General features: G+C 42.9%; 1 protein-coding gene across 38 annotated transcripts in view; it reads right to left on the reverse strand.

Moving 5' to 3' along the window:
- Positions 1-27,996, reverse strand: part of LOC147020161 (CUB and sushi domain-containing protein 3-like) — a 1,491,173-nt gene that overhangs the window by 313,005 nt on the left and 1,150,172 nt on the right. For all 38 annotated transcript variants that reach the window (XR_015061662.1, XM_085895237.1, XM_085895221.1 and 35 more), the window contains one exon: positions 5,783-5,977. Coding sequence is in view for 37 of the 38 variants with exons in the window: in XM_085895237.1 (XP_085751363.1) it covers positions 5,783-5,977 (195 nt within the window). In the remaining variant the exon portion in view is untranslated. The remainder of the gene's footprint in view (positions 1-5,782; positions 5,978-27,996) is intronic.

Consider the following 27,996-nt stretch of genomic DNA (forward strand, 5'->3'; position numbering starts at 1 on the left):
TTCCCACCGCAGTGCTGATCTCCCTTGAAGAGGAACGTTCCGTCTGGTAAGGCCCGAAAATACAACCCGGTTTCGTCAGCATTCCAGATCTCTTCAGCCGTGAAGCCTTCTACGAGATCCGGAAACACGTGGTCCAGCCATTGTTGTTTCCCTCCTACGTCAGCCGCCGCTGCCTCTCCGTGAAGTTTCTTGTGGACGATTCCATGTCTTTTCTTGAACCGGTCAATCCAGCCGTTTGTCGCACTGAACTTCTTGTTGTTGAACTTTTCCGCGAACTGAGCCGCTTTCTCCCGCATCAGAGGTCCAGAGAGCGGTGCTTCCTTTTCTCTAGACGTTTGAATCCACTTGACCATTGCTGATTCGACATTGGGTGCGTTGCCGCTTCGCTTGCGTTTCTGAGAAGAAGACGAATCCACTTGACCTTTCAGAATGGCCTCTCGATCTTTCAGAATCTTGCATAGGATCGGCTGGTTAATTTCCAACTTGTCTGCAGCTTCTCGTTGGCTCATTCTGGGCAAAGCATCATAGTCCCTCAGGATTTGTGCTTTATCAATGTTTGAACGATCCGTCCGCTTTCGTTTTCTGTCCATCGTGGAAATGACGACACGCCTAGTGCTTAGACTGCAGCTGTCAGCCGTCTGCCTATCTGTACAATGACTACCAAAATCACTGTAGTGGCATAGCGTTATTTTTAGCATGACGTCAGCCGCCTGGTGGCAAAAGTTGGAACTGTGCGGCCAGTAGGTGCTGAACTGTCGAAGTGGATGGCCAGCAGCTGATTCTATTAAGCGGGTTTTTGATTCTAATAAACGGGAAAAATTGTGTACATTTAGATACAATGGAATCGGTCTCAACGATTTTGATTCTATAATACGGGTGATTCTATTAACCGTGATTCTATTAAGCGGGTCCCACTGTATATATATATATATATATATATATATATATATATATATATATATATATATATATATATATATATATATATATATATATATATATATATATATACAAATATATATATACAAATATATATATACAAATATATATATATATATATATATATATATATATATATATATATATATATATATATATATATATATATATATATATATATATATATACATATATATATATATATATATATATATATATATATATATACATATATATACATATATATATATATATATATATATATATATATACATATATATATATATATATATATATATATATATATATATATATATATACATATATATATATATATACATATATATATATATATATATATATATATATATATATATATATATATATATATATATATATACATATATATATATATATATATACATATATATCCATGTATACAAACATACATATATATATATATATATATATATATATATATATATACATATATATATATATATATACATACATATATATATATATCTTCTTCCTCTTTCGGCTTGCTCCCGTTAGGGGTCGCCACAGCGGACCAACTGTCTCCATTTCGCTCTATCCTCCACATCTTCCATTGACACTCCAACCACCCGCATGTCCGCCCTCACCGCATCCATGAACCTCTTCTTTGGCCTTCCTCTTCTCCTCCTGCCTGGCGGCTCCATCTTCAACATCCTTCTCCCGATATACTCTGTTTCCCTCCTGTGCACATGTCCAAACCATCTCAATCTCGCCTCTCTCACTTTGTTTCCAAACCGTCCTACCTGCGCTGTCCCTCTAATACACTCATTTCTTATCCTATCCATCCTCGTCACTCCCAACGAGAATCGCAGCATCTTTAACTCTGCCACCTCCAGCTCTGCTTCCTGTCTTTTTGTTAGCGCCACCGCCTCCAAACCATACAACATAGCTGGTCTCACTACCGTCTTGTATACTTTCCCCTTCACTCTTGCAGCTACCCTTCTGTCACAAATCACTCCTGCAACTCTTCTCCACCCACTCCATCCTGCCTGCACTCTCTTTCACTTCTCTCCCACACTCTCCGTTACTTTGGACAGTTGATCCCAAGTATTTAAACCAATCCACCTTCCCCACCTCAACTCCTTGCAACTGCACCATACCACCACCCTCCCTCTCATTTACGCACATGTACTCCGTCTTACTCCTACTGACTAACATTCCCCTTCTCTCCAGTGCGTACCTCCACCTCTCAAGGCTCGATTCAGCCTGCTCCCTACTCTCCCTACAGATCATGATGTCATCCGCGAACATCATGGTCCATGGAGACTCCAGTCTGATCTCGTCCGTCAACCTGTCCATCACCATTGCAAACAGGAAAGGGCTCAGAGTCGATCCTTGGTGCAATCCCACTTTAACCTTAAACCGGTCCGTCATTCCTACCGCACACCTCACCGTTGTCACACTGTCCTCATACATATCCTGCACGATCCTCACATACTTCTCCAACACTCCCGACTTCCTCATACAATACCACAACTCCTCTCTTGGCACCCTATCATAAGCTTTCTCTAAATCCACAAACACACAATGTAACTCTTTCTGGCCTTCCCTATACTTCTCCATCAACATTCTCAAAGCAAACATCGCATCAGTGGTGCTCTTTCCTGGCATAAACCCATATTGCTGCTCACAGATCATCACCTCTCCTCTCAACCGAGCTTCCACTACTCTTTCCCACAACTTCATGGTGGGGCTTAACAACTTTATCCCTCTGTAATTTCCACAGCTCTGCACATCACCCTTATTCTTGAAAATCGGAACCAGCACACTTAATCTCCACTCCTCCGGCATCCTCTCACTTTCCAAGACTTTATTAAACAATCTGGTTAACAAGCCCACTGCCATCTCTCCTAAGCACTTCCATGCCTCCACTGGTATACCATCTGGGCCAACCGCCTTTCCACTTTTCATCTTCTTCATAGCAGTCCTCACTTCATCCTTACTGATCCACCCCACTTCCAGATTCACTATCTCCACCTCTTCCAACCTTCTCTCTCTCTCATTTTCTTCATTCATCAGCTCCTCAAAGTACTCCATCCACCTTCTCAACACACTCTCCTCGCTCGTCAGCACATTCCCATTTGCGTCCTTTATCACCCTAACCTGCAGCACATCCTTCCCAGCTCGGTCCCTCTGTCTTGCCAATCGGTATAAATCCTTTTCTCCTTCTTTTGTATCCAACTTCTCATACAGCTCGTCATATGCCTTTTCCTTGGCCTTAGCCACCTCTCTTTTTGCTTTTCGACGCCACTCCTTGTACTCCTGCCGACTTTCTTCATCTCTCTGACTATCCCACTTCTTTTTCGCCAACCCCTTCTTCCTTATACTTTCCTGTAATTCCTCATTCCACCACCAAGTCTCCTTATCTTCCTTCCTCTGTCCAGATGTCACACCAAGTACCTTCCTAGCTATCTCCCTCACAACTTCTGCTGTCATTGCCCAATCATCCCACCCATCTTTACCACCATCCAACGCCTGTCTCACCTTCTCCCTAAATTTCACGCAACAGTCTTCCTCCTTCAGCTTCCACCATCTGGTCCTTGGTTCAGCCCTCACTCTCTTCCTCAACCTCACCTCTAAAGTCATCCTACAGACCACCAATCGATGCTGTCGAGCTACACTCTCCCCTGCCACAACCTTACAGTCACTAATCTCTTTCAGGTTGCATCTCCTACTTAAGATGTAATCCACCTGTGTGCACTTTCCTCCACTCTTGTATGTCACCCTGTGTTCCTCCTTCTTCTTGAAATACGTGTTTACCACTGCCATTTCCATTCTTTTTGCAAACTCTACCACCATTTGCCCTTCCACATTTCTCTTGTTGAGACCGTACCTCCCCATAACCTCCTCATCCTCTTTATTCCCTTCCCCAACATGTCCATTGAAATCTGCTCCAATCACCACTCTTTCATCCTTGGATACACTCTCCACCACTTCATCTAACTCACTCCAGAAATCTTCTTTATATTCCATCTCACACCCCATATGTGGGGCATATGCACAGATGACATTCATCATCACCCCTTCAATTTCCAACTTCACACTCATCACTCGGTCAGACACCCTCTTCACCTCCAATACCCTCTTGACATAATCTTCCTTCAGGATTACCCCGACACCATTTCTCCTCCCATCCACACCATGGTAGAACAGTTTGAAACCACCTCCAATGCTCCTCGCCTTACTCCCCATCCACTTGGTCTCTTGTACACACAGTATGTCCACCTTTCTTCTCTCCATCATATCAGCCAACTCTCGCCCTTTGCCAGTCATCGTCCCAACATTCAGAGTTCCAACTCTCACCTCCACACTTCTACCCTTCCCCCTCTCCCACTGCCTCCGGACTCGCCTTCCCCGTCTCCTTCTCCTCCTTCGCCCAGCAGTCGCACAATTTCCACTGGTACCCTGCTGACCACCGGTACCGGTGGCGGTCGTTGGTAACCCGGGCCTCGACCGATCCGGTATGGAAATTCGTTTTGTTGTCCGCATAATGATTTGGCATAGGTTTTTACGCCGGATGCCCTTCCTGACGCAACCCTGGTCGCCTCTTACGACACACGGGGATATGGTACACCTATTCTAACCGGGGCATACACCGGGCCCAGTACAACTGGTGCTCATTTCGCCGACCTCGGAAGGATGGCAGGCTGAGTCAACCCCCTGGTGTTTTCGACTTGGTTTATATATATTTATATATATATATATATTTATATATATACACATTATATATATATATATATATATATACACATTATATATATACACATATATATATATATATATATATATATATATATATATATATATATATATATATATATATATATATATATATACATATACATACATATATTAATTCAGTGTCCCAACGGGGCTTGAACTCAGGACCTCTTGGGTCCCAAGCCACTGCCCTTACCACTGCGCCAACACCAGGCTTATATATAAATATATAAATATATATATATATATATATATATATATATATATATATATATATATATATATATATATATATATATATATATATATATATATATATATATATATATATATATATATATATATATATATATATATATATATATATATATATACATATACATATACATATACATATACATATACATATACATATACATATACATATACATATACATATACATATACATATACATATACATATACATATACATATACATATACATATACATATACATATACATATATATACATATACATATACATATACATATACATATATATATATATATATATATATATACACATACATACTGTATCACCAACACTCTACTCCAATAAAAACTTCACTGCAGTGTTTCGTTAAGGTCTCAACACCAAACAATTTCCATATTTAAACTGTAATTATGATAATTTAACAATGTTACGACATTTTCTCTCATTGGAGAAACTTGGAGCAAGGAGATGTAAATGGGGAAATTCTCCAACATTGTACATCTTTCCTGTTGCATTATTTTCAAGATAATAATGTGTCAGCAAATATAAATTGGACAAAAAAGCATGGCAGACTCATCGCACAACAAAAAACCCATTATTAGCCAACCCCAAGCCCCTTTGGAATGAAGTCAACTGCAGGTGGTTGTGCATCTGGTGTGTGCATGTTTCTGCAACATGTGAGATATGCTCCAGGCATTAATATTCAATTATAACTGCTCTCCACCACTCCAGATATTGTTATAATGTGGTGAAATCAGCCCAGATTGTGGAAGGACAATGATCAGAAGGCTCTCTGCAAGCAGATCCTTACCTACACAAGTTGGCAGAGGTCGGTTCCAGGAGGGACGGTCACTGTCTCCAAAGACACAGACCATGGTCGAATAGCCCTGTAGTATGTAGCCAGACTGGCACGAGTATGTCACTGTCGAGCCGAGCTTGAGGTCAGAGCCGAGCCGGGAACCATTAGCCACGTGACCAGGACTGAAGCAGGCCTCGCGCGGTTTTTCTGAGGGTCAGAAAATAGGTGACGCACAATGTTACTTATTCTGTATTACCTATTTGGCTGATATTGGCAGCAGAAATGCAACAGTGTGATGACCAAAACTGGAAGAAGGTGCTCTTTACCAGTGGGTCCAAGTTTGAACTGTTTGGCAACAATCAATGGCAGATTGTTTGACCTTATTCACATGAACTATCTTCAAGTTGAGAATAAGTTTAAGGAGAGTGATTTTGTGTACATATATAATACATGTTTATTTATGTGCAACATTGAAAATGATTATGAAAACAAGAAAAACTGGGTATAAAATGCAAATAATAGAATCACATCTCATTTGTAAAAATGAAATGATTCATAGTAGAGTCATGTGTTGATATTGTACACTGTGACTGGATGTCATGCAAGCAATCAGGAAGTGCCAAACCTGGAAAAGGACTCCAAAAGTATAAGCAGTGATAATTAAGTAGTTTGGTGAATGGGTGGGTGGTGAATACTATGTCTCCAGGGAAGGAAATATCACATGACAAGCAGATATGAATCAAAATCTTAGCTGGCGAAGGCTTCTCCAAGTTGTAGATTGCAGCCCACCCACGTTTCAGCAGGAGTGTACACAAAACTTTGAGGAGGCTATGTGAAACTGGAACTGTTGAGAATGGAAGCTATGGAGGAAGAAAGCCCAAACTCTCCAAAAGTTATCCTAAGTACCTCAGGGTATGTTTACTACGTGATAAATCATGATCCAGGAGAGATCTTGCAAATAACCTCACTGTAAGTATAGGTATAAAAGTTTATTCAGGAATCTTAAGATGCACATTAGCACAAAGTAGTCTCAATGAATGTGTAGCTGCCTGAAAATCTTTGCTGAGGATTGGCAACCCAACAGAAAGGCTGAAATGAGCAACAAAAATGAAACAGTATGATGACCAAACCAGGAAGAAGGTATTCTTTACATACAAGTCCAAGTTTGAAGTACTTGGCAATACTCATTGACAGTTTATTTGAAGGCAGACTGGGAAGCAATACAACAGTCAGTGCACAGCAACTACAGTGAAGCATGGAGGTGGATCAATACGAATGTGGGGCTGCATCTCAGCTGAAGGTATCAGATATATAAAATCGAAACTACACTAAGTGTCAACAGGTACAGGCAGGTTCATATTCATCATTTTATTCACTCAGGAACACAGATTATTGGACAGGGCTTCATCTTCCAACACAATAATGATACCAAGCACATACAGCCAATGTTTTGAAAAACGATCTGAAGGTAAATAATCTGATGGAACACTCACAAAGATGCCTTGGCATGCAAAAAGTCCTGATAGGAACACCGTTGAGGCTTTTAGCTATCATATAGATACTGAGAAAGTCAAATGGCAAACAAACACTTCAGATGATTTGTGGAAAGTGCTACAGGATATTTAGAACATACAACTGTCAAACATTGATAAATTGAATGCCAGCATGAAAATCAGGTGACTGTATATGCTCCAAATGAAGCAAAGAGCTCACAATACAAAGATGATAATTAAATGTATGTTCAGTTAATTGTTGTATATTTTCTGGAAAATGTGTTGTGTATGTATTATATACATACATCTTTCAGTTGAAATTACGCATTATTTGTGCATATACTAGACTTGTTTTCGTAATCAATTGCAAGACTGTATATCCTCGGATATAATATATATTTTTTTAAACTTGGGGGTTATAAATACGAGGGGAGTTGCATCAAGGTAGCACAAATAACAAATAAAAGTACATTTTCATAGATCATGAGGAATTTCTCAAAAAAAACAAAGATCACTCGGGGGCAAGAAACCTAAAGGACACTTCCAATAATTATAGCATGTGACAAGACAAGCTCATACTCTGTGATTCGGCTGAAATGTTACCTCTTCATCAAAATTCAATACATTCTGCAGTTTTCAACATTTTCGTAAGTGTTCATCATAAGCACAGAAAATACTGAGCGTACATTTCCAGTTGTTTAAAATTATGCGTTTACACTCGATTGCTGTCCACTGACTTATCTCTTTTACTATCCTGCTTCCAGGATTGTTTTATGTGTGTGATTGCTATTTTGGAAAATCATCGTTTAAAAGCCACAAATCCATGCCTGTTGTGTTGGTGTTGTGTAAAAAGCGAAGCATAAAACATGGGGAGTGCAAAATTTGCTCAGCTTGTTATGCAGTCAATTATCTTGACCATTACAAATGGCCTTTCACGTTGCGGGGAAATAATCCTGCAGCTGTTACAATCAAAATGAAAGGTGACATTTACCATTCGCTTGCAAGTGGGAAACTCATTGAAAAATGCACTCGAAAAAGCCACTGATCCTACATGATGTTTATTGCAGGATACTGATAGAACAATATTTTGTATATGTTATGCACATTTTGTTTTATCGTGTGTGTGTGTGTGCGCACGCGGGCGCGCACGCGTATCTGTGTTGTCAAGCTGCCAACTCCTCATCTTCTTCTTCTTTCGGCTGCTCCCGTTAGGGGTCGCCACAGCGGATCATCCTTATGATCCGCATAGTGATTTGGCACATGTTTTACGCCGGATGCCCTTCCTGACGCAACCCTGGTCACCTCTTACGACACAGGGATCGGGTACACCTATTTTAACCGGGGTATACACCGGCCCAGTACACTGGTACTCATTTCGCCGACCTCAGAAGGATGACAGGCTGAGTCAACCCCCTGGTGTATTAATTCAGTGGCCCAACGGGGCTTGAACTCAGGACCTTTTGGATCCCAAGCCGCTGTCCTAACCACTGCGCCAACACCAGGCTTTGTTGTCATGCTGCCAACACTTCTTTTAAAGTATGCCAGACCAATATGTTACGAAAATCGCAGACCAGACCAACATGCCATGCAAGAATATGCTATCTTTTGCCTTCTCTTTTTTCTCTAAAGCCACATGTCCTTCTTTGTCTTTACTTTTACCTATTCTTTTTCACAGGACCCAACATGACCTTGCATTGCTCTCTTCTTATTTTCTTGAACTGTTTCGTCATTTTTTTCATTATTTTTGGTTTGATCAGGTTAATTGTTTGTGTATTATTTTTGAATCGTGAATGACCTAGTTTCTGCCAATATTTGGCTTGCTTTAGTTTATATTCAGCCTAGCAGTGTTGTGTGAGGCCTAAAGTCAGATAATCCACTCCAATGCTTGCGCCTTTTTCAGTTTGTTCAGGTGTAAGAGTTTTTGTTATGATGCTAAAGTTGTTTGAATTATAGGCAGGTGCCCCTGCCTCACACCTTGCTCAGCTTAATGCCATGGAAACCAAGGCCTTCAAGATCATCGAAATCCCCCACGATGAGGCCGAGTCTATGGGCCTTTCACTTTCCCATCACAGACAGGTCTGGTGGTCTCTCTGTCTTCTAGCACTTCCTTTCTGGTCTTGCACCCTCTGTTCTTTCCGTGCTTTGTCCCCACCTCCCCAACCCCCCAAGATTTCTACCGGACACACATGGCGCACCATCAACCCCCTTCTGGTGAAACTCCCAAAAACCAGAATCCAGCTCTCTTGCACTTATTTGTTCCTCTTTTTCTTCCGACCTGTGGAAACAACTTCCTCAATCTCTTCAATCCCATTCCTCCTTCCAGGTCTTCAAGACAGCTGTTCAGGTCAGGTCAGGTCAGGTCAGGTCAGGTATGGGAGCATGCGCCAGAGGAAAAACGAGCTACATGTCCGTACAGCCGCAGCTGATGCTCATGGACAATGCAGGTAACAAATCTCATTTGAGTCTCTCTCAGCAACCGCTCGTTGGACACAAAGTCTGAACAGCGATCGCCAAGGATTCTCCGAAAAGACCTGGTACCAAGGAATTAAGTCTCCATCTCAGATCCTTGGTCAGAGTCCAAGTCTCACATCCATAGGGCAAAACTGAAAACACCAAGGACCTGAAGACTCAGACTTTCGTTGCCCTGCACAGGTACCAGCAGTGCAACACCCCATGATCCAGTGAATGCATGACTCCCTCGGCCAGACCCAGATGTCTGTTGACCTATGGCTCATAACCAGCAGAGACATGAATATCACTGCCAGGGTAAGTGACTCCCTCCATGACCTCAACATCCTTGCCACATACATGTACAGACAGGACAGCAGCATCCAAGATGTCATTGAAAGCCTGGATCTTAGTTTTGACCCAGAAAACCCGAAATCCCAGCAGCTCAAACTCCTCATTCAGCACCTCGAGGACTCCCAACAGGATATCTAAAGTCTCCGCAAAGATGACTGCATCATCTGCGAAATCAAGGTCAGAGATCTTGACATTCCCAAATGATGCACCGCAGCTTAATCTCTCCAACATCCTCCCTAGAATCCAGTCCATACAAGGGCTGAAAAGTGTGGGGGCCAGTACACACCTCTGACGAACTCCAGTAACAACTGGAAATAAGTCAGAGATGGTACCACCACATATCACAGCACTCTCAGGACGAGAGTATAGTTCAGGCATCAGATCGATCAGTTTTCGTGGCACCCCATGAAGGCCAAGAATCTTCCAGAGGGCATCCCGATTCACTGAATTGAACAATTTACAGAAATCAACATAGGCTGCAAGCAGCCCCAGCCGAAACTCTAGTCTGTGTTCGGTGAGGACCCCCAAGAACAAAGATACGGTCAATTGTTGACCTCTTTGGTGTAAAGCCTGACTGCTATGGACACTGTTGCTCAAGCAGATGGTGGTGAACCCTATCAAAATTATCCGAGCAAAGACCTTGCCCGGCACTGAGAGCAGTGTCACCCCTTGGTAGTTGTTGCAGTCTTGTCGATCACCCTTCCCTTTCCAGAGAGGGACAACAAGGCCCCTCTTCCAGTCAGTTGGAATGATGCCTGTGTTCAAGGCAGAGCACAGAACTGCATGCAGAGATACGAGTGCAGCATTTCCACCAGCCTTCAGAAGTTCGGCATGGATGCCACAGATCCCGGGAGTTTTACCCCATTTCAACCGGTTCACTATAGCCTGTGTTTCCACAAGCGAAGGTGGACCACAGTTGATTGGAGGGTCAGCATCAAGGATTGTAACACCCCTGACGTCCAACTCGACAGCTGGTGGATCAGCCTGGTACAACCGCTCAAAGTAACCGGCCCAGCGGGCCTTCACTTCAGACTCCTCTGTCAAGAGCCTACCACCCTCTGCTCTCAATGCAGTACACCGAGGGATGGGCTTGGATGAACGCAATGTGCGAATTCCCCTGTAAGAAGGACGAGAATCACTTGACCATAGGTGATGCTCTACCCCCTCACAGATTCTTCGCACATAGGCCACCTTGTCCAACCTTAGCGCACGTACAGTTTTATGCCTCAGCTCCCTGAACAGCTCAGCTCTGCCATTCAGCCTGGCCCTGCGACTCTGGTCAATGGTATCCAGTGTTGCTTGAGAGACAAAATTCTTCTTTGCCCTCCGGTGAGTTACAAGACATCCACCGGCAACATCAAGAATGGTGGTCTTGAAGGCACTCCACAACTCTTCAGGACCTCCCAAAGCACCCAGACCCCCCAAATCTCCACTCAGCCTGTTCGGAAACTCTGCCTCAGGTTAACCCAAGGAGACCGCCGTCTGGTGGAGGACACCTCACCACCCCTCCGTTACACTCTTCAGCAATCTGACCTGGGAATGTTATCCCGTGCTTTCCTTCCTACCCTGAAAGATTGGGGGTCCCGAAGGCTTTGCCCCAATCCCATCATCTGGCGAGCTGCCCTGCAAAGGGAAGCTGCACATGAGGTACTCCCACGGAGTAGGTTTTCAGATTTTTTCAAGCTTGGAGAACGTTTTGCAAAATGAAGGGTTTTACGATGGCCGGGGTGCAAATCCTGCCACCAACCTCCGAATAAGAAGTAACCCAACTGCAGGACGACGTTCGCAGACACAGTTGGGCACTAGATATGGATGGCCATTGGCTCACAAGGAGCTCCTCCACCCTTTGACAGGCTTAGTTTTTAATCCTGCTGGGTGTCCATGTACAAACACCCTCCACACCAGAAAACCTGGTGGGGGAGACGGTTTAGTCGCCGCCAACTTGACCATGGAACAGATTTGTACAGGTTTATATGATACCTGAAGCAAGTCACAGATCTGTTCTGGCCTGACCTGACCTGTGATGGCATTTTAAAAAAAAAACAGAAACGGGTTCTGAAGATTCAGGACAACCTTCATCACCTACGGCATAATAAAAGTTTGTTCATGACAATCGAAAAATCTGGCTTTAAGGAGGGTTGTCCCCAAAATACGTATTTGCTTTCTTCTCCAAAACTACACACACAATTCCGATGAATCTTAACCACCATCTTTACCACCCATGATGTACTAAAGTTTGTTCACAAAATTAAAAAAAATTGGGGTCGGGAAGGGTCTTTGGGGAGAGGAGGGTTTCCCCCCAAAATATGCATTTGCTCTCTTCTCATGAACTACACATGCAATTCCGATGAAACTTGACCACAACCTTTTTCACCCATGATGTACCAAAATTTGGTCACGACATTAAAAAGAAATTGAGGTATCGGGAGTTCTCATTGGGGGGGGGGGTTCCCCCCCCCTAAAAGAGTATTTGCTTTGTTTTCTGAAGCCACACACACACAATTTCGATGAAACTTGACTACAACCTTTGTCACCCGTGATGTACCAAGCTTTGTTCATTGCATTAAAACAAAATCCATAGGTATTTACTTTCTTCGCCATTGTATATTTTGTGGGTCATCCATGCCTACCAGTGGTTGCCTGGTTATCTTATCCAGCCACTATCAGGTGAGTGTCCAGGGGTATTGCCCCTATGTTTTATATCTCTGTGCGATTCTTTGTGATGAGGGACAATGATGCATCATCACAGCAGTATCAGGGAGCTTATGGTATAAGTCTTCCAACCACTTGTTACACACCATTGTCTTCTCACTTGAATTTAATGATTGAACATAACATAATGCATGCGGATAATAGTGGGAATAATTATATTAAGTCGATGCCATTCATGTCTCTCATCCGTGGTGGCAGCTGTATCCAATCATTCTCACTTAATGATAACAGCTGTTTGCAACTGGAAATGCAAATTATAAAATAGCAACCTTGCCAGTTCAAAGCAGGCCAAATGTCGATACTAATCCAACTAATGCCTCCTCAAGGGCTAAACCAATATGCCAGTTGTTTGACTTGGGATATCTGTGGGATCAATGTGCACATGTTGATGTTTGTTCAGTCCTGGTTTTGGTGTTAAAAATCCCTCTGCGAGTGCAGCTTTGAGGAAACCGTTTTGCTCTTGTGTCAAGGTTGATATTTCTCTCATTTAGTGAGGTATGTTTATTTTAATAGGCAGCATTTACAACATCTCTCGTGACAGTAACATCCTGAAGTCCCAAATGAAGGTGCAGATGATGAGGTACAAAATCCCAAGTTGCAGATTCACAAATGTGGAATTCCATTTGAATGTCTCTCTGTCTCTGTCATTTTTAAACTTAAGGTTACAACATTCATCTCGGGTATATTAACGTGAAGCTTATGAAGACTGTTTCTACAATCATGTTGAAGATGAGAGGAAGTACAGGAGAGTGCAGGTAGGAATGAAAGCAATGGTAATGTTGATTTTGATGACTATTAATCCATCTCTGAAGAGTCCACTATCCACAGAGGAATCGTGAAGCCTTCTGCATGCCAAACTACTACGCAAAATAAGTTACATTGGATTTGGGACATGAGGATAACTACAGGCTCATTATGAAGTCTTTACACAACAGACTGAAAATTGGGCATCAATTGAACCTTGAGGACAGCAGAACATGTTTTTCAATCAGATCTCCAAGTCCTGTTGCAGAGTGGTTCTGCTATGCCCCACTCCTTTTCGGCAAGTTCGACTGATCGTACACATGATATTGCACGCCAAGCGCATCACAAAAACGAGATTGAAAGTGCATGCGGAATGTGCAGGATATGGAATACTAATGTTCTTCAACCATTTGACAGCTTTTTTAGCCTCTTTGAATCCTAATGAATGTCTTTTCACAGGATACAAAGGCATCATTGACAAGTGAGAAACGCGAGAATGACAGGACTCGGATCCAACATTTCAACCACAGAGTGTTCTTCCGTCGGCAGTGTGCAGGAAACATGCAGCAGGTGTGATATACACCTTCCCATTGGGATAGAGGTGGAGGGGGTGGGGGATTTGTGAAAAAGGAGGAAGGGGTGGCTGCACATGGCACACACAGACAATGTCACTCATGATAAGGTTATGATAAGAATAACATCTTGTTGTCTATTGCAGTCATGTTTAGTCATACTTCCTACTTTCCCTTCTCCCCTCCCCCATCCAGACAAACATATACCCAAAGCATGAGCATGAAGGTCAAAACTGTTCTGCCAAAAGTTTGGCACCATAACTATTCATATACAACTGAGGATCTGCTCCGAGTCTGGGAGGCCAGTTGTCCGATTATGACGTTGGCAGAGTCACATGAAAGACTGTAAAAACGGTATGTGTTGTTTCCTTGCTTGACAATACGCATTATTTGTTTCATGTACAAATGCCATCGGTTGGAACAAATCCAGTGGGGAGGAAACTTTTTCTCAAATGCCCCGTTGAGTGCAAAGAGAAAAATAATGTCAAAGATGGTGTCATCGCCACCCAGAGTGCCACGGGAAGTTTTTTCATTTCCCCCAAACTCAGCGACTGTGTTTGTCTGAAGTCATGTCTGGCGTTGTCTCATGTCCTCTACAAGCCTTGGCCTGTGAAAAAGAAAAAAAAAACAAGCAAAAAGGAATGACCAATAATAAATGACATTTCTGCTGTGAGATGTGATACACTTTGTGAAAAGAGATCATATCCCTGCTGTGTTTAAAAAAAAATTAAATCAGAAGGCCTGTGATAGGGTTGATCAAAACTATCTTCTTAAAATGTTGTTCATGTATGATTAAGAATGACATTTTGCAAGCATGAAAAATAGCACATGCATGTGTGTGAATGCCTTATCCATCCATCCAGGCATCCATCCATTGGGACCATACTCTGTGCAGAGCATTGGTGCTGCCTAAGCACTCTCCTTGACTATTGGGCACACTCCTGGATGGGTTGCCACAACGACACAGGATACTCATTCATGCTGGCACTCATTTTGCCGACCTCGGAAGGATGACAGGCCGAGTTAACCCCACATGGTCTTAATTCAACAAATGAACAGGATTTGAACTCAGGACCCTAGGATTCCGAGCCCACCACCCCAATCGTTAAACCAACACCAGGCATAATGCCTTATCAGATTAGAAATTATCAAGCGACTGGGGCTTTCCAAACGGATATAGGATAGCTTATGGGGAGGCACACTTGCCTTTGAGGTGTCCAACCTTGGTTTGAATGTCGAAAGAGTTATAAACTGTCACGCTGGTGTTTAGCCTTCAGGGTGATGCACCAATGCATATTCAATCCAGTAAAGATCCCACATTGTCTTTTATGAAGAGTCGGTGAGTTATCATTGGCACCCTGGCCAAATTGCAAATTTCTGCCATCTCCAGTCGAACGTTAGGCATGGCCAGGGGGTTCAGAAAGATCTGGGCCAATGCCATTCCCTGGCCAACCCCACAAGAAGATGGGAATATTTAGGGACATTAAATAAGTTGCCGCTATACCGTCGTAAATTTTAATGGGATCCTCAATGTCCGGAAGATTACACGCACATAACAAATAATTATTACTGCTGCCTTTGCAATAACTTTCTCTTTGGGCTTTTTCTTCAAGGAAATGCAGTCTAATCTTTCTTGACTGCACATGCACAGATTAGTCTCACTTATATTTTGGGATCTCTCACTTTCTTCCACCATTCATGAACATCTGCAGATCCAACTCTTGATGATAAATTAACTGAGATCAGAGCTGGGGAGTTCTTGTTCTTCCCGATAAATATTTAGCTCCTGAAAACTATTTTGAGTTTGAAGATACCAGCAGATGTTGTCAGTCATGCTTTTGCACAGAGTGGACAATCATCAATTTCAGTACAAAGCCAACTGCATACTTTTCATTTCCATTCTCTTTGTACTTTCCAGGAAATCAAATGGACTCCTGCACAGGGGTATCAAATTTCCTCCATTTTTTTTTTCAGCCATCTCAAAGGCTGTAATTGCACTCCATCAGGAAGTGTTTCAATTGTAAAACTCCTTTGGTTTAGCATGATCTTTCAGCAGGAGAACATATAATATTGGGACACACATTGCACTGTAACCAGTGTTCTTAACAGACAATTTTATAAATTCTGTGTAGGCCCTTGATTGATGGACACTACTGGCCTCATGTAACTCCCACATCCAAGTGATCAAAGCCACAGTGGAGACTCGACATTCCAAAGTTGTGGTTGAGTTTAATTGGCAAATGCCACATATACAGTATCTCTGAACAGGGATAATACATTATCTGAACAGGGATAATGTATTAATGATATATTAATGATAATGAACTGAACAGGGATAATGAAAGAGCATTTGACAAACCTTTTTGGAAGTGTCATTTCTAATGCTCCCAAGAAAGAGACTTCCATATTTATATACAGTGTGCAAGGTTGCAGAATCTTTCAAAACTGTTAACAATTATCTCTAACCATTTCAGCTCAACCTCTCCAAAATTATATTTTGTGTCCTGCCTATCCAGTTTGAGATGGTAAAAAGATCACCAACAAGATTAGGGAGAGACAGAAGGATGGCAAGTTGTGTGAAAAATACCTGCCAGATGACATCACCAGGCACGTGGACAATTGATGCAAAAACACTTGAGGAGGTGGGACTGTAGTGGAGAACAAATGCTGGACCTCACCAAAGACAACAAGGTGAACCTAAGCAAGTTAAACATGGCAGAGTTCTTGGGTAACTGGAGATTACACTTTGAAGTAACTTCAGAAGGTTAATGGTGCTATTGTGAAGTGCAAGGCGTCGCTATCGATCAGGCCAGAAACCTGAGCCTCAAAGTGGCAAGAAACGTGACAACACAATCCGCCAATCACCGATGACCACTCCAATCTACATTCATCGGCTCTAAACTTTCACTTGCTACCTGTCATCTGAAGACACCTCCAAAATTTCTTCGAAAAGGTCTGACTGGGCCCCAACCCTCCACAATTTAATTTAATTCCATCCACCAAGTTTTCACACCATTCACCATGTATTTTTGCATTTCCTTTATCTTTCACAGTTCTCAAATTTATTGCAACATTTGCAATGTTTATACGATCTGTAAACGGCCTACCTTTGATATATTGTTACGGGTTTGGAAACGTTGTGCACACAAACAGCCAGAGTCCCCGTAGTTCAGTTATTTCGATATGTATGTGTTTATAGTTAGAATCCATCCCCTATGTCTAATGGGAATTTAGTGTGTGCTACGAGTTATTTCAGTGAGGTTTTTATTACATCTACAACAACAACAACAGCGACGCCGACCCGCACCCACCTGGTCGCCATTGCCCACGTGTTTTTGGCTGAGGGCGTGGGCGGAGTCTCCATCGCTTGGGATCGAGGCTCCGTCCCAAGGAGGGGCAAAGAGCGTTTCCTCCAGCCAATGAGCGAAGGGCGAGCATCGCACGCGTGCCCCAGCCAATCAGGGGGCTGACCATCTCAGGGGCGGCCCCGCCCAGCCAGATGGAGTGTTCGGCCCGACCAATGAAGGGCGGCCACGAGTCGCCCGACAACCCCTCGTCCAATCCGGAGGCGAGTCCCTCAGAGTGGTGCCCTCGACCCATGGGGGAGGAGGAGGATAAGACGAGGTGGCGAGTCATGGAGAAAAGGCAAGCAAGGTTCACCTCCTCGAGAGCAAGAAGGTTCGCCTCGTAAAAAGCAAGCAAGGTTCGCCTGGTCGAAAGCAAGAAAGGTTCGCCCCTTTGTAAAGGAGAAAGAGAGGAAGCTGCTGGCATTCTCATCTGGTCCGTGCCCATGCTGGCTGGCGTCCGTGGCGCCGTTCTTGGTCCCTGGAGCTTGGTGCGGTGTTGTTGGCAGTGGGTTCAAGTTGCACCACCGGACAAGCTCAAGCAGACTGCATGAGGCGGGCAGGTGCAAATACAGGCTGTGGCCACCATTTCTTTGTGTGTGTGTGTGTGTGTGTGTGTGTGTGTGTGTGTGTGTGTGTGTGTGTGTGTGTGTGTGTGTGTGTGTGAGTGTGTGTGTGTGTGTGAGTGTGTGTGTGTGTATGTGTGAGTGTGGCACCAGTCTGTGTAAGTAGAATCATTAAGTGCCTTGTTCATTGTACATTACATTTCGTTATTCGTGATAACTCTGCTCTGTGTGTCCCCTCCCCGATTATTGTTATAAATAAACCCCTGTTAAATGTTCCAGTTCATTGTTCGTGTTTTCTTTCATTGGCCTAGCAAGGTGCGTATTGAGAAATAGTAAGACTGTTCGGGCCGGTAAGTTGCCATTTGGACCGATGGATCTTGGTAATCCCCGCTGGGTTTACACCCGGATCGGGCTGGGTAAATGGTCCGCTCCGCCCGAGGTCCGTTGAGGGTGTGGTTTTCCTCGGTAGTTGGACAACGTGGGTATTTAGGTATATTGAAATTAGGTAATTAACACTACCCCACGCCGTCAAAATATTGGCGACCACGGTCCGCGAAGGGACCGTGATCTTCGGACTTATCTGAGAGTCACGACCTAAATTCCGGGTGTTCGGTGGGAGACGACTTTACTGCTCCACCTCGTGGTCGTTTATCGCCACCGAACCCAGCCCACAACAATATATCATATTAGCAGGGGTGCCTGGTGTTTCCCAGTATTGTTCTAATCCTTTTGGCATTTTGAAGAAATCAAATTTTGATTTATTTTTCAATTTTTGTGGGGGCTTAAATCACTTCCGTACACCCACGAAAGAATGGTGTCAGGGATCATTTAATATTACCTTTTACATCACAACAAAGGCTTGCTTAAGCACGATAGAGCAATTAAAAAAACAAATCGAACTTTTTTTTTCTTCAAAATTTTCAAAAAAGTGTTTTTCCTAAAATACTCCCTGGCACTCACTAATGAACCTCTGAAAATTTGATGAAGATCCGTTTGACCATCCCTGATAAAAAAAATTGGAATACATATCATGGAGATCCTGGTTGGTCTCCGTTACATCTCCTGAAACGCACCCACGTGTGGAGATAGCAGCCAAGAGCAACTTGCAAACACACGCGCACACGTGGAGACTTTGGATATCTGGTATTACCAGATTAAGTTCAGGAGCGAATCCCATTGAAGGCTTTTTTCACTTTCACGAAGAGCATAGGAGAATCCTTATTTAATTATGGTAAATTTCTTAAAATTCTTAGTATAGATATAGTAAAGGATATTTTGGAAACTGACTGTGCATCATGCTCATCGTCTCCTTTTTATATGGACCTTGTGGACACAGTTGCTGGGGATTGGAATATAATTAGTAATAGTGAAATTAGGGATCTGATGAAAATGGGAGCTAAATAGAGGGAACCAGGTACTCAACCTTGGAGCTGCATTACATCTTCAATTATGGATTCTGTCTCTAATTTTGCTAACAAAATGTGCACCAAGTTTAAGTTATCTGTAAATATTTTTAATGCATGGTTTAACAGAGTTGTGAAAGTCCTCGGGAAGAGGATTAAGTATTTTTTAGTGGTCTACACTTGCTTTCACGGGGTCAGTCGACACCGGTGTTGAACAAGCCGAGTGTTCGTTAAGACATTCAGGATCTCCATGATAGCTGCATCATAGTTCCAGTGGATAAGGTTGCTCATAATTTTGTTGAGGTTTGTAAAAAGTTTTATGTAAAGATTTTATTAAGAGAGTTAGGCATTGATAGTTACTTTCACAAGTAGAGGAAATTGCACAAATGTTCCTTGTCATAAGTCACTCCAAGATATTATCTCTGAGCATCAGGAAGTTTTAGTTAATAATTTCAATATTAAATGCAAAGAGGTAAACCTGAGTATTCCTCGACTTTTCTGGATTCCTAAGCTTCATAAGAACCTGAATAAGTTTTCATTTATCGTGGGTGCCAGGCAGTGTTCCACCAAACAGTAATCGGTTGTCGTTAACTCAGGCTTACAAGTTGTTAGGGAACAGTTGAGGAAATATTGTTTAGCAATTGAGGAGAATTCTGGTGTTAACACTTTCTCTGGAGCATTAATTCTTCTTGAAAGTTCTTAGATCGAATGAGATGCCTCAATATCAAATCAATTGACGTTTTTAATTTTTCAACTTTATTTACAAATTTGCATTAAATACTAGTGAGCGATTCACTCATCAAAGTCATTGACAAGATTTTTAACTCTTTTAATTAGTTTTTATGCGTCACGTTTTATAAAGTATTATTTTATAAAAAGAAATACTCAAGTTTTCATTGTTTTGATAAGCAGAAGTTTAAGGATGCTGTTGATTTGATTTGATTTTATGCTTTTGTGTCTTTTTGTGAGATCAGGTTTCAGCAGGTAAAGGGTTTGCCATGGGTGGGAATTGCAGCCCCCTACCAGTGAACATTTCTCTTATTTTCTGTGAATTTTCATTGATGCAGAAACTGATGAAGGAGAAAAAATGAGGATAAGCGAAAATATTATATCATACATGTCATTATATAGATGATATTTGTGTGATTAACTATAATTATTTTGATAGGCAGCTTCACAAGATTTATCCAGATAGCCTGATTGCAAACAGGAGTGGTAATGATTGTCCAGTTGCTGCATATCTGGATGTGTTGGTTAGAGTTGGACAGAATGGTTTTAGTACAAGTGCATATCATAAAGTTGATGATTTCAGTTCCCCTGTCGTCTTGAACACCTTACCAGGCAGCAATGTATCATAAAAATGGGTTCCAATGGCTTTTCATCTCAGTGACTAAGATTTGCAAGAATATGTTCAGTCAAGGATGATTTTATGGAATGTGCTGAGAAGGTTTTTTCCATCATGTTAAACAGATTATATTTGGCTGATTGATCAGGTATTGTGAGAATGTCTTGAGACTCCAATTAATTATTTTAGTGAGGTAAATTATTTAATCAATATAAATTATTGGTCAAATATTACATATGTATATTTTTTTTATATGTGTATGTATATATATATATATATATATATATATATATATATATATATATATATATATATATATATATATATATATATATACATATGTAACATATATGTGTATATAACACATATGTATATATATATATATATATATATATATATATATATATATTTTTCTATTTGTGTATAAGTGTATATATGTATGTATATATATATATATATATATATATATATATATATATATATATATATATATATATATATATATATATATATATATATATATATATATATATATATATATATATATATATATATATATATATATATATATATATATATATATATATATATATATATATATATATATATATATATATATATATATATATATATATATACATATATACATATATATATATATATATATATATATATATATATATATATATATATATAATAACTGAATCTAACCCCCAAACATGATGAGGCAGCAGGGCACAGATCGAGTCCCAACACAGCGCTTGCTGAATGACCTGTCAGCAACAAGTGCCACTTGCCACAAGGGCACATTGTCTCTGCCCTGCTTATCACCTGTCAGGAGGTTTGCAGCCAGGAACATGAATTCAACGAAAGAAGCACGCTGATTCTCTGACACGACGATGACATCATATGCCCTGCTGCCTCATCAAGTTAGGGGGTTTGATTTAGTTATATTAATGAGTCCAATATGATCACAAATAAATGACGAGCAGTATGTTGCCCTGATGAGCCCACAAGGGTGAAATCTGGATCAACATATCTGCTTTCATCCATTTGTGACCATCGGGCTTTCATCTCAGTCTGCAACGGCTCGAGAACCATACGGATGCCTCGGAGTTTGGAAGTGATGTGTTGGTGTAATTTATGCACATGACATCATCATGTCATCGAGTCAGCAAGCTTCTTTCGTTGAAAAAAGTAATAAATATATGTATATATACATATATATATATTATATATAGTGTTGTGGTTACCAAATTCGCAAACCACCATTCAGGTCCCTTAGGTGAGGTATCTCGGTAAGTGCATGTGTAGTTAGGCCCAAACCCGTTGTCTAGTGGGAATACATGTCATTTATGCGTGCTGCGACTCTTCAGGATAGCCGTTTTTCTTTTGCTATCTTTATTTTGGACCAACCGCCATGATTACCACCACAACCACAACATCAACCACCAACCACCGCTTCACCACAACCGCCACAACCTTCACGTCACACCTCGCAACCGTCGCATCGCCACCGTTCTTGCGCCGCTTGTGGGTACCGGTGTTGGACTCGTGCAGGGCGCGCGCCGAACAGCGTGTACAAAATCACGGATTTTGTGCTTCAAAAACGGATCAAAAATGACACACGCCCACTTTTTGCCGTCCAATCGGTGAGCGAGGGGCGATTTGGCCCCGCCTCCAGGGCGTTGGAGGGCCATCGATATATGCAAATTTATGGATCAAAAAGCATTCACGCCCACTTTTTCTCGGGCCAATGGGGAGCGAGGTGAAAGGTCGAAGGGAGGGGGTCAAAGGCGAAGCCACGGGGCTTATTTAAGCGACCGTGTTCGTCAGTCCAGTGAGTAGTAGAGTCGAGAGGGAACAGAGAGAGTTAAGACTTCGCGGGCGGTGGAGTTGGCAAGAAGGAGCTGGTCGTCATGTGCGTTGGAGTCGGAGCGGAGGGGACGAAGCTGTGGAGAGGCGGCGAGGGCAGACGAGGGGGTGCTCGCGTCATGCAGGGAGCTGCACCCCAGGGAGGCCGACAGCGCGACCTGGCCGAGGTGGAGACGCTTGTCGCGGGACAATAAAAATCCTCTATACCCCGAGCATCAGCAACCCCCTCCTGTTTCCCCCCGCGCTGAGATAGTGCGACCAAGGGGGCCCCTTTCCCACCCCCTACCAGACACTGTCCGCGAGGCCCGCGGAGTTGAGGCACCATCGCCGCTCCGCGTCTCATCACCAGACGGGTAGGCCCGACCCGGTCTCGGCCTCAGGCCCGCCTCATCCTTGAGGGTATTCTTTCCTTGGTTTTGGGTATGTGTTGTCGGCGCCGTCTGTGAAGTAGAATTGTATAAGTGTTGCCGTGTGCTCGTGTAATCGGTATTAGATCTGCATTGTCGCATTTGCTTTTTGTGTAAATTGAATTGTGTTTTTCTTTTCTGTGTGCATTTGGTGGAATTGTATATGTGTGCTTTCCGTTCGTCGCGAATAAATGTGCTTTGTGTTGAACTGTTTCCCGCTTCACTTCGTCATTTCCTTCATTGAATCCTCATCTTGCTTCACGTAAAGGGTTGGTAGTGGGCTGAATTCGCCCGATAATTAATCGAACCGTCGAGGCCGACGATAACACCGCTCGGTTATCCCGATAGTACGGAACGGGTCGCTTAAGTGGCCCGTGTCCGAAGTCGACCTGCGGCGAGGTGCGATCGCCCGGTCTACCCTCCGCGTGGGTACTTAGGTAGGTCGAATTTGGCGAGCAACCCTATCCCACGCGGGGGCTGATTGGCTCAATCGCGGTGAGACCGAAAGGTCCACCCGTGACTGGTTCCCGGCATTAGTCCGAGAGGGTCACGACTGGATTGTCCGTCCGGTGGGCGACGTGCCGCGATTCGAGTTACGTGGCCGTCGCACGCCGGCGGGCGCGAATCCGCAACAATATATACGCATGCGCACGCACACACGTGCACGTGCACGCGCACACGCACTCACGGACACGCACGCACGCACGCGCGCACGCGCACGCACACACACACGCACACACACACACACACAGTAGAGTTGCTTCGTCGTGGATGTGTAGGAAATATCGCGATGTAAATTAAGTAGGGAAACTGTGAGCTTAAGTGTTACTTGTCACCACTTAACCAGCTTGGCGACCACAGCATTCTGCAGCGATACGCCATCCCATCTGGTTTGCGCTCAGTGGGACCATCTGTTTTTCAACAGGATAATGAGCAAAAACACACCTCCAGGTCTATTTAAACAAGACTGTGTAAGGGCTATTTAACCAAGGAGAGTGATGGAGTGCTGCATCAGATGACCTGGCCTCCACAATCATCCGACCAAAACCCAAATGAGATGGTTTGGGATGAGTTGGACTGCAGAGTGAATGAAAGGCACCCAACAAGTGCTCAGCATATGTGGGAACTCCTTCAAGATTGTTGGAAAAGCATTGCAGGTGAGTACCTCATGAAGCTGGTTGAGAGAATGCCAAGAGTGTACAAAGCTGTCATCAAGTCAAAGTGTGGCGACTTTGAAGAATCTAAAATACAAAATATATTTTGATTGGTTTAACAATTTTTTTCGTTATTACATAATTCCATATGTGTTATTTCATAGTTTTAATGTCTTCACTATTATTCTACAATGTATAAAACAGTAAAAAATAAAGAAAAACCCTTGAATGAGTCGGTGTGTCCAAACTTTTGACATACATATATATATATATATATATATATATATATATATATATATATATATATATATATATATATATATATATATATATATATATATATATATATATATATATATATATATATATATATATATATATACACATACACACACACACACAGTATATACATACATACATATACATTTATACATACATACATATACACACATATATACAGTATATACATACATATAAACATACATATACATCCAAATATTATATATATATATATATATATATATATATATATAAATATATATATATATATATATACATATAGCCATGTGCCGCTTAAGGACGTTCCGGGCAACGACGGATCGCATATACGACGGATCTGCCAGCTATGAAAAAAAAAAAAAAGAAAAATGTAACTGAAAATTTCTTATCGCCGAGTGATGCAGCCTCGTATAAAAATAGCACCTACAATTATGTACACTGTACAGTACATAATACTTCATAATGATAAACGACAGTGTGGCCCTGTTATAATGCGATCGTCGAGGTCCATAAAATGTCATCACGAAAAAAACAGGGTCTTGCTAAATCGGGATTCAAGGAAATCGGCTTTCAAACTGAACCAATGTTTCCACGTTTACCTTCCAGCAAGTAAATTACCTTTGAATTGAAGAATTCCGCGAATAAATCGTTGTTACAGTCAAAATTAAAACACAGATTTATTTTTAGTGAAGCTTTTCATGTTGTTAAAACAATCGCACTGTTCCGAAAATATATATCACAATTGACAGGAGCTCGTTTCTTCATTTGTAAATTATAACATCGATTCAATGATTACGTATTTATAAAATCCTAACGCTAATTATTCACCTTTCTACAATCGATGCGAGAGGAGATTGTAAGCTGCTGCTAATAACACCGATGGCCGTCATGAACAGCACAAAGGTAAATCTAACGTGTCTTCTGTCTCTCTTGGATGTGTGTTACAATTGCCCAAAGTATTCAGAACAGTAACATGCTGTACAGGTTTGTATCCGAGGAGCAATAGGCTACACCATATAGCTGAGATGTCGAGGTTTGTGTAAGTACGATGTTCGAAAACGAAAAAAAAAATGATGTTCGCACAATGACGACGTCGCTTAACGACACGTTTCTCAGAACGTAACCCCGTCGTTAAGTGGCGCATGACTGTACATACATGCATAAAGACATACACATATACATACATATATATATATATATATATATATATATATATATATATATATATATATATATATATATATATATATATATATATATATATTGTTACGGATTCGCGCCCGCCGGCGTGCTGACGGCCACGTAACTCGAATCGCGGCACGTCGCCCACCGGACGGACAATCCAGTCGTGACCCTCTCGGACTAACGCCGGGAACCAGTCACGGGTGGACCTTTCGGTCTCACCGCGATCGAGCCAATCGGCCCCCGCGTGGGATTGGGTTGCTCGCCAAATTCGACCTACCTAAGTACCCACACGGAGGGTAGACCGGGCGATCGCACCTCGCCGCAGGTCGACTTCGGACACGGACCACTTAAGCGACCCGTTCCGTACTATCGGGATAACCGAGCGGTGTTATCGTCGGCCTCGACGGTTCGATTAATTATCGGGCGTATTCAGCCCACTACCAACCCTTTACGTGAAGCGAGATGAGGATTCAATGAAAGAAATGAAGAAGCGAAGCGGGAAAACAGTTCAACATAAAGCACATTTATTCGCGATGAACGGAAAGCACACATATACAATTCCACCAAAAGCACATAGAAAAGAAGACAAAAAGCAAATGCGACAATGCAGATCTAATACCGATTACGCGAGCACACGGCAACACTTATACAGTTTTACTTCACAGACGGCGCCGACAACACACATTCCCAAAGCAAAAGAAAAGAGAACCACCCTCCAGGATGAGGGGGTAGGCGGGCCTGGGGCCGAGACCGTGTCGGGCCTACCCGTCTGGTGATGAGATGCGGAGCGGCGGTGGTGCCTCAACTCCGCGGGCCTCGCGGACAGTGTCTGGTAGGGGGTGGGAAGGGGGCCCCCTTGGTCGCACTATCTCAGCGCGGGGGGGAAACAGGAGGGGGTTGCTGATGCTCGGGGAAAGGAGGATTTTTACTCTGTCTCGGGTCCCGCGACGAGCGTCTCCACCTCGACCAGGTCGCGCCGTCGGCCTCCCTGGTGTGCAGCTCCCGGCACCGACGCGAGCACCCCCTCGTCTGCCTTCGCCGCCGCCGCCTCTCCACAGCTCCGTTCTCTTCGCTCCGACTCAAACTCCGAACTCTTCCTCCTGCGAACTTCCCCAGCGAACTTTTCCTCCTGCGAACTTCTCCTGCGAACTTCCAACTGCACTCTACTCCAACGCACACGACGACACTTTTCTGACGAACGCAGCCGCTTATATAAGCCCCGTGGCTTCGCCTTTGACCCCCTGCCTTCGACCTTTCACCTCGCTCCCCATTGGCCCGAGAAAAAGTGGGCGTGAATGCATTTTGATCCATGAATTTGTATATAGCGACCGCCCTCCAACGCCCTGGAGGCGGGGCCAAATCGCCCCTTGCTCACCGATTGGACGGAACAAAAGTGGGCGTGAGTCGTTTTTGATCCGTTTTTGGAGCGGAAAGTCCGTGGTTTTGTACACGCTGTTCGGCGCGCGCCCTGCACGAGTCCAATACCGGTACCCACAAGCGGCGCAAGAACGGTGGCGATGCGACGGTTGCGAGGTGTGACGTGAAGGTTGTGGCGGTTGTGGTGAAGCGGTGGTTGGTGGTTGATGTTGTGGTTGTGGTGGTAATCATGGCGGTTGGTCCAAAATAAAGATAGTAAAAGAAAAACGGCTATCCTGAAGAGTCGCAGCACGCATGAATTACATTTATTCCCTCTAGACAACGGGTTTGGGCCTAACTACACATATACTTACCGAGATATCTCACCTAAGGGACCTGAATGGTGGTTTGCGAATTTGGTCAACCACAACACTACCCCCTCCCCTTTTTACAGACTCGTCCCGAGTCGTCAAATTTTCGTGTGCCATCATGTGTAGTTTTCCCCTAGTACATTTTACCTACGGATCCCTGAGTGCGACATTCATGGTATTCGTGTCCCCAAAATAAATAACCTAAGGGCTGCGTAACTACCTAAACAAACTCACTCACACGGACGACTTAAATAAAATTGCTGGCGCTAAGACAAACATGCCGGGGGCGCACTCATATGCACAGTACATCTTAACCTTAACTTACAAATTTTACACTAAACCATGGCCCAGGATCAATGAACTCTGCAAAAGAAAAGCAGTTAGCAGGGAGCCAGGCTGCTCGCATGCAGTCTCTGGCTCAAAACAATGCAGGTGACAGGGAACGTGGCTGGCTGCTCACACGCAGTCCAAGGCCTTCCCTTTTGAACTGAACGCAGTGAACCACAACGGTGCATGGGCTGCACAAACGCAGTCTCCGTGCCAGCTCAAGTGGCACTCGCAATGAGCACAACGAATGGATGGATGAACACAACATGGTGCACGGGCCGCCACTGCAGG

Source organism: Eptatretus burgeri, chromosome 9, assembly GCF_056783735.1.
Source record: "Eptatretus burgeri isolate ZD-2024b chromosome 9, Ebu_testis_v1, whole genome shotgun sequence".
Lineage (NCBI taxonomy): Eukaryota > Metazoa > Chordata > Myxini > Myxiniformes > Myxinidae > Eptatretus > Eptatretus burgeri.